General features: G+C 42.4%; 1 protein-coding gene across 1 annotated transcript; it reads left to right on the top strand.

Moving 5' to 3' along the window:
- Positions 1-1,575: 1,575 nt before the first annotated feature.
- LOC104604517 (ABC transporter B family member 1-like) lies at positions 1,576-8,334 on the top strand. The gene is made up of 11 exons (XM_010268894.3): positions 1,576-1,731; positions 1,977-2,655; positions 2,769-2,823; positions 2,950-3,125; positions 3,209-3,409; positions 3,552-3,811; positions 3,893-4,209; positions 4,363-4,586; positions 5,352-5,725; positions 5,865-6,579; positions 6,691-8,334. Exons 2-11 carry the CDS (start codon positions 2,215-2,217, stop codon positions 7,903-7,905), a joined length of 3,978 nt encoding a protein of 1,325 aa, XP_010267196.2. The 5' UTR covers positions 1,576-1,731; positions 1,977-2,214; the 3' UTR covers positions 7,906-8,334.
- Positions 8,335-8,602: the final 268 nt, after the last annotated feature.

The raw sequence follows: 8,602 nt of genomic DNA, 5'->3' as shown, positions 1-8,602 counted from the left end.
AAAAATCCAATTATGAATAATATCCTAAAGAGGAAAAAAATTTGGCATATTTTTACATGTAAATATATTTATAATCTATTAATGTATTGATATTTTATATTACAAAATGAATTAAAGATAATAAATTAAGATGTTCAAATATTGTAAATACTTTGCTCTGGACCCAATTCAAAATAAAAAAAAAAAATAAAAAGATCCACATCCTCTTACTAGACAACGAATTTGTGCTACGCCTATATAATAGACAGAAACTCAACCCTTTGTACAGGTGTGCGTACAATTGTACCCCTCACTCGAGACAAAGAATCAATCCTGGAACTGGAAGAAAGAGAATAGAACAAGAAAAGCGAAAAGAGAGAGGGCATAGGTGTCACTTTCCAGTATCTCAACTTGCAGTGGCAATTGCGTAAATATATGACAATAGACGTTAATTAATTTGTGGAATTCCCTTGTTTTTATTGGAGAAAAACCCAACACCTCTGAGGAATTGCAGAAGAGAAGAGTAGGATAAGCCCACACTGTTTAAACGGAAATGGTTATGATCTTTCTTTGAGCTCCAACGGTAGATAAAGCGGGAGTCTAGCTTCATTTGTTAACTTATTATTTTCTTTGCAATTTCATCAATAGTTTTGATTATTCGATGGAGTAACTAACCAATTAATCTCTGCAACTCCGGAGAATTTGCAGTACAAGTTGTTGAAGATCCCTGTTTTTTTACTATTGTTCTTGTTGCTTCCCTGAATTTTTAATCCGAATTGGAGCGAGGGCAAGCTGGATTTGAAGCTTTTCAAATTCCAGAGGCGTGATTAAAGTGGCCTCCACTAATTAGAGTTTCAGATCTCTAATTAATGTGAAGCTTTTCCGGGTTTCCTGTTAGAATCTGACAGTACTGTCTTCTGACTCTCTCGTCACTCTCTTTTTAACTGCCTAAACATGGACCAGATTGTTTTCCAACTTTAATTAAAAGCTAAAACCGACAAATTCGCTGTCATTTGTGTATTAATGGCGAAACTGAAGTAGGGTAAGGATTGATGACTTTGGAACGTAGAGTGAAAAAAAAATGTGGTGGAAGTATGAATTTCTTTTGACATAATAGTGTAATTCTGACCTGAGTCTTTTATTGGGCGCCGATAATTACCAACAAAAATCGTGGGAAATTTGTTCTGACAAAATTAAGTTGAATTCCAGTGTTTCATACGAGCATCAATTAACCAATTATGGCTGGATAGATGGGTGCTGTTTTCTCTGACAGGGTTGATGAATTTCTTTACTACAGATCGTAGGAGAAAATAGTCTTTGGTAAAAAATGATGGGGAAATGTGCAATTTTAGCGGAGCCGCTAAATCCAAGGGTTCATCTCTTCTAAGTAAAATACTAGCGGAATTCTATCCTTGATTTCTCGCTACATAAATTTCTCGTTCTTCTACGTCCGCAACTGGTAATTTGGACAAGTGTGAAAATAGTAAAAATGTCCCAGGGAATTCATCATCTCTCAGTCGATTGCCTCCGTAAATTATCTGTCAGAAAGTTAAATGAATCGATCCATGAGAAAGTAGCTTCTTCTTATTCTATCTGGATTGATAGAAAGAAGCCATTGAAAAGCTTAGAGAAAGAGAACATTTTTCAGGAAGTGCGGACCGTTTTGGTTCATTGTGTGTTGGTATCTTTAAGCTTTTGTTGTACGAAAGACGCGGATTTACAGGAAACGGAAAGTAGGAGACAGACCGTGAGGTGTGGTTGGGTTGAATTTTCTCGTGATCGTTTACTGTTTCTACTTGCAGAGGAAGCCAATTCTTTTTTTTTTCTTTCTTTTTTTCCCCATAATTCTGATCTCTCTCTCTCATCTGTTTTGGTCAAAACTTCATTATCAAGTTTTCAGTTTTCACACTCGAATATTTTTTGTCGGGGAAAAGTTTCTCCGCTTCTCTTATAAAACTCCTCTCTTCTTACCATCTGTCGTTTTATCTGATTCACAGAAGAAAAACTGAATGAGACGAAAGTATCAACTGTAGAAACCCTTCTCACTCACTCGACGCGGAGATACGTGCAAATACGAAGAAGAGAGAATAAAAACAGGGAAAAAAAAGAAAAGGTGATAAAAAAGTTGCAAAAGAAACAGAACTCAAGAGAGAAAAACAGAGAAGAGTGAAGAGAGAGTATCGAGAGGAGAGAGAAAATAAAGAGGGGGTCTGCTTTTAAAGCAGGAATTTTGTAATGTCAAAAGATTCTGAGGAGATAAAGACGGTTGAGCAGTGGACATGGCCGGAAATGCAGGGTCTGGAGCTCGTGTCTGCTGAGACAAGTGAATTTAAAGGAGAAGTAGAACCGACGCAGATAAAACCCAAGGTAGCCCAGGAGGTAGAGACTAGAGTAGTCCAGGATAGTGAGGATAGAGGACAGAAGGGGAAAATGGAGCCTTCTGAGGGGAAGAAGGATACTGAGGAAAAGTCTGGTCGAACTCCTCCTTCGGTGGGTTTTCGAGAGCTCCTTAGATTTGCAGATGGGTTGGATTGTGTTTTAATGGCCATTGGTTCGACTGGAGCAATCATTCATGGCTGCTCCTTGCCATTGTTTCTTCGTTTCTTTGCCGATCTTGTGAATTCTTTCGGGTCGAATGCTAACGATCAGGATAAGATGGTGCAAGAAGTTGTGAAGGTAAGGATGACCGAAGACTCGGTATTTACGAAACAAAGCGTTTTCATTGGTTTTGTGAAGAGACAAAAATGAAAACCCATTTAAATTTAAATTTTCGCTGCTTGAACTTGCAGTATGCATTCTACTTTCTTGTGGTAGGAGCAGCAATTTGGACATCTTCGTGGGCAGGTGAGCACTCTCTGTGACTGAATACGTTCTTTGTTATTATCTTATTCTGTTTTGATGCTCTTCGGCTTTAACTTCAGCTGCTGTTTTAGCTTCGGTTGTAATTGGATGGAGTCGAAATGCTTGCAGAGATATCATGTTGGATGTGGACGGGAGAGAGGCAATCGACCAAGATGAGGATCAAGTACCTTGAAGCTGCTTTGAACCAGGATGTACAGTTCTTCGATACACAGGTTCGAACTTCTGATGTCGTTTTCGCCATCAATACAGACGCCGTGCTGGTCCAAGATGCCATTAGCGAGAAGGTAAGGGAAATCCACGTTTAAATATACATTGCTTCTTCCCTTAAATTGAGCTCCGACTGAGCTGAGTTTCCTTCCTTGTGCAGTTGGGTAACTTCTTGCATTACCTTGCGACATTTGTGTCTGGATTTGTGGTAGGTTTCACTGCAGTGTGGCAGCTAGCCCTTGTCACACTTGCTATCGTTCCTATCATCGCTTTAATTGGAGCCATCCACACTACCACATTGGCCAAGCTCTCTTCAAAGAGCCAGGAAGCTCTTTCCCAAGCAGGAAATATAGCAGAACAGGTAAAGGAATACAGAAGTTTTTTTTTTTTTTGAGGTTTCAATATTTAGCATTTGAATACTGGAAGAAAACAGAGCACATCAATTAGTTACGAACTGTTGAATATTTGCATCTGGGTATTACTGATTTCAAGCGAAACCACAGACTATAGTTCAAATACGGACGGTTCTTTCCTTTGTTGGTGAATCGAGAGCATTAGAAGCTTACTCATCAGCGTTACGGGTGGCTCAGAAGCTTGGTTACAAGAGCGGATTCGCAAAAGGAATAGGACTTGGGGCCACATATTTCACCGTTTTCTGCTGTTATGCCCTTCTTCTGTGGTATGGGGGTTATCTGGTTAGACATCATTTTACCAATGGAGGACTTGCCATAGCCACCATGTTCTCGGTTATGATAGGTGGACTGTAAGTGTTCAATCAGATTTCCTCTTTAAGCACATACCATTGCATTAAGTATTGTTTTTCAAAACAGTATTTGATTGACAGGGCTCTGGGACAGTCCGCTCCGAGCATGACTGCATTCACTAAGGCAAAAGTTGCGGCTGCAAAGATCTTTCACATTATTGATCATAAACCAGGAATCGATCGGAACACAGAATCTGGTTTAGAGTTGGAATCAGTCTCAGGCCAGGTGGAGCTTAAGAATGTTGATTTCTCATATCCATCCAGGCCAGATGTTTGTATCCTTTCCAATTTCTCCCTGAATGTTCCGGCAGGGAAGACCATAGCATTGGTGGGAAGCAGTGGCTCTGGCAAGAGCACTGTTGTCTCCCTCATTGAGAGATTCTATGATCCTACTTCAGGTAAGTAGTCCAAAATTTTATCTGTAGTTCAGTAAAGTGTAAATTAAAAAGGCTTCGTTGAATCAAATATAACTAGACTGTCAAAGAAGACATTTCTGTTCAGTGTTCACGAGTCTCTGTGTGTTGAAAGGCTCTGTTATTGGATCTGCACAGGGCAAGTTTTGCTAGATGGGCGTGACATAAAGACACTCAAGTTGAGATGGCTGAGGCAACAGATAGGGCTTGTGAGCCAAGAGCCCGCTTTGTTTGCAACCACAATTAAAGAAAACATGCTCTTGGGTAGGCCTGATGCGACCCAAGTTGAGATGGAAGAGGCTGCCAGAGTTGCTAATGCCCATTCATTTATAGTCAAGCTTCCTGAAGGCTATGACACTCTGGTAAGTGTAACCTTGTCAATAGCCTAGGTTAACGTTGATAACATTTGAATTTAAATATCTCACCCCTACAGCCTACAAGCACAGTATTCAGGATAACAAGGAACAGAATGGAATGGAGACCCTAATCAAATTGCTCCATGTTTCCTCCTAAAAGGGATCGCCATTCACCAATCAAGGCGAAAAATAAAAGCACTCTGAATGAACCGTCAGAACACATTGGTTTGGCTTTGACCTTCGGATGAGTTTGGTACTTGGTAGGTCCACATCCTCCCCTGATGTGGTCCAACCCAATTCTGTGTTCATATATGGTCGTCTTAATAATCAGAGATGTTCAAATGCATATACTATAAATTTATAATACGCATGTTCTTTGTGCAGTTTCAGGGGTAGACTTGTCATTTTCTTGGAAGTTTTTCTTTGTTAAATGATCCGTCCAGTCAACCAGAGACTTTAACTCTCTTTTATTAAGTCAGTGATTTCAGACTGTCTGGTCTCTGGCTTAAAACAAGGTCACATGGTTTCAGTTAACAATACATGTGGAGAAATCAAACAGGGTTTATTTATTCCTGTTGGCAATGAATGTTCAGACAACAGTAGAAAATGAAGAACATTTAACTTAGTTGGTCGCAATTTTATATATATTACATTATTACTTGATTAATAATGAAAATAACAAACACGAGAATTAGTGTTAGAAGCAGTAGAATATCATTAATATTGTGGCAAATAAAGAATGGAATTAAACAAATATTTTGAGAATGGCAGGTGGGGGAGAGAGGGTTGCAACTCTCAGGAGGCCAGAAGCAGAGGATAGCCATAGCAAGGGCAATGCTGAAGAACCCAGCAATCCTACTCTTGGATGAGGCAACAAGCGCCCTGGATTCAGAGTCAGAGAAGCTGGTGCAGGAAGCCCTTGACCGGTTCATGATAGGGAGGACAACTCTGGTCATTGCCCACCGGTTATCTACCATCCGCAAGGCTGACCTCGTTGCTGTCCTCCAGCAAGGCAGTGCCTCTGAAATTGGGACTCACGATGAGCTCATTGCCAAGGGCGAAAATGGTGTCTATGCTAAACTCATCCGAATGCAAGAAATGGCTCATGAAACTGCTCTTAACAATGCCAGAAAAAGTAGTGCAAGGTAGTTTCTACACATTTCATTTCTGAAACGATTTTGCTTTTGATAAATTTGTGCTGCTGATTATGAGCTTTTTTCACTGCAAGTGCAAGTGCATTTTTTTAGTGGAACTTTTCAGTAAAACATAGTTCTTCTTTGTCAGACCTTCTAGTGCCAGAAACTCTGTAAGCTCGCCCATAATTGCCAGAAATTCATCATATAGTCGATCTCCATACTCACGCCGACTCTCTGACTTCTCCACCTCTGACTTTAGTTTCTCAGTTGATGCCTCCCATCCCAATTACCGGATGGAGAAGCTTGCCTTCAAAGAACAAGCCAGCTCCTTCTGGCGCCTTGCCAAGATGAATTCTCCTGAATGGGCCTATGCTTTGGTTGGCTCTGTTGGTTCGGTCGTCTGTGGATCGATAAGTGCTCTCTTTGCTTACGTCCTCAGTGCCGTCCTTAGCGTCTACTACAACCCAGATCATGCTTACATGAGTCGAGAGATTGGGAAGTATTGCTATCTTCTGATTGGAGTCTCATCGGCAGTTCTTCTCTTCAACACACTACAACATTTCTTTTGGGATGTTGTGGGAGAGAATCTCACGAAACGGGTGCGGGAGAAGATGCTGAAGGCTGTACTGAAGAACGAAATTGCATGGTTTGACCGTGAGGAGAACGAGAGTGCGAGGATTGCAGCAAGGCTGGCTCTTGATGCCAACAATGTCCGATCAGCAATTGGAGACAGGATTTCAGTTATCATGCAAAATTCAGCCCTCATGCTCGTTGCTTGCACAGCTGGGTTCATTCTGCAGTGGCGACTTTCCCTCGTCCTCATTGCTGTATTCCCCGTTGTTGTTGCTGCCACCGTTTTGCAGGTAATGGACAATTCAAATAAATAGATTTCCTCGACGCGTTCTGCTGCAAATTATATTGTATTAATACAAAAGATGCAATGAACTATTCCATCTGTTTATTTATGGCCGCAGAAAATGTTCATGAAAGGCTTCTCGGGTGACTTGGAAGCTGCTCATGCCAAGGCAACGCAGTTAGCAGGCGAGGCTGTGGCAAATGTCAGAACTGTTGCCGCATTCAATTCAGAGGCAAACATAGTCGGCCTCTTCTCCTCCAGCCTCGACTCACCCCTGAGACGCTGTTTTTGGAAGGGACAGATTGCTGGAAGTTGCTACGGAGTAGCACAGTTCTTACTCTATGCCTCGTATGCTCTTGGATTATGGTATGCGTCCTGGCTGGTGAAGCACGGTATCTCTGATTTCTCAAAAACAATCAGAGTGTTCATGGTCCTCATGGTGTCTGCCAATGGCGCGGCTGAGACGCTCACTCTCGCTCCTGACTTCATCAAGGGTGGTCGTGCCATGCGCTCAGTCTTCGACCTCCTTGATCGTAAGACAGAAATTGAACCAGATGACCCTGATTTTACACCTGCACCAGACAGCCTAAAAGGTGAAGTCGAATTCAAGCATGTCGATTTTGCCTACCCATCCCGCCCTGACGTGCAAGTCTTCCAAGACCTCAGCCTACGTGCCCGAGCGGGCAAAACACTCGCCCTTGTTGGTCCAAGTGGGTGTGGCAAGAGCTCTGTTATTGCGCTTGTGCAACGATTCTATGACCCATCATCAGGTAGGGTGCTGATCGATGGAAAGGACGTAAGGAAATACAATCTCAAGTCCTTAAGAAGGCATATGGCGCTGGTCCCTCAAGAGCCTTGCCTCTTCGCTGCCACCATACATGACAACATTGCCTATGGGCGCGATTCCGTAACTGAGGCTGAGGTAATCGAGGCTGCAACCCTGGCAAATGCTCACAAGTTCATCTCGTCTCTGCCAGACGGTTACGGCACCTGGGTTGGCGAGCGGGGGGTTCAATTGTCGGGAGGCCAGAGGCAAAGGATAGCCATAGCCCGGGCTTTCATTCGGAAAGCAGAGGTTATGCTGCTTGACGAGGCCACGAGCGCACTAGATACCGAGTCGGAGAAATGCATCCAGGAGGCCCTCGAACGTGCTTGTTCGGGGAGGACAACAATCGTGGTTGCACATCGGCTGTCAACGATAAGGAATGCCCATGTGATCGCTGTGATCGACGATGGGAAGGTGGCGGAACAAGGGTCTCACTCGCATCTCCTGAACCATTACCCTGATGGGTGTTACGCCCGCATGATTCAATTGCAAAGGTTTTCACACTGACAGGTTATAGCAATGGCGCCAGGCTCAACTTCTTCAGCACGCGCCAAGATGATCAGCAGAGAAGCCTTTTGAAGGGGAAAGAAAACACGAATTTCAGGCGTAACCTTTTTCCCGGGGGGCTTTTGCCTTTTAGTGAAGTATCTGATTGATATAATGCAAACCGTATTTCTCTTCCTCTTCTTTCCTACAAAAGTTTTGTTTTCTTCGATGTTCATTGTTAAAAGGAAAATAACAAAACGTTAATGGAAGAATTAATCTCAGAAAAAGGCACGTCCCCTCATCGGCTCGTGTTCGACTAAAATCCTTGTCGAAACCCCCTATCACCAATTCACTTCACTTTACAATGGAATCCAGCAGTCTCCAATTTCATGTTCTTAGCATGAAAATGTAAAAGACAGGATTAATTCAGTGATCAGTTCATCAGCATGACCGACCTTATTTGGAGATTGCAGGCTCAATGACAAATAACACAAAGTTGATTTACACGCACGCATATATTCTTCAAGAACCTAAAGAAAACCTATTTCAGTTCTGGGTCAAAAGACAGATTTACATGAGAAGACATAGAAACGAAGGGAATTTATTACGTACACGTTGTCACTGTTGTTTTACATTGGAAAAGGACCACAACTAGCCCAGTGGCAGACGTGGTAATGGCACAATGCGCAGAGTAAAAAATCAAGGTTAGAACAAACCA

Source organism: Nelumbo nucifera, chromosome 6 (assembly GCF_055504915.1).
Source record: "Nelumbo nucifera cultivar China Antique chromosome 6, China Antique-T2T, whole genome shotgun sequence".
NCBI classification, from domain to species: Eukaryota; Viridiplantae; Streptophyta; class Magnoliopsida; order Proteales; family Nelumbonaceae; genus Nelumbo; species Nelumbo nucifera.
This window is presented reverse-complemented; position numbering and strand designations above follow the sequence as displayed.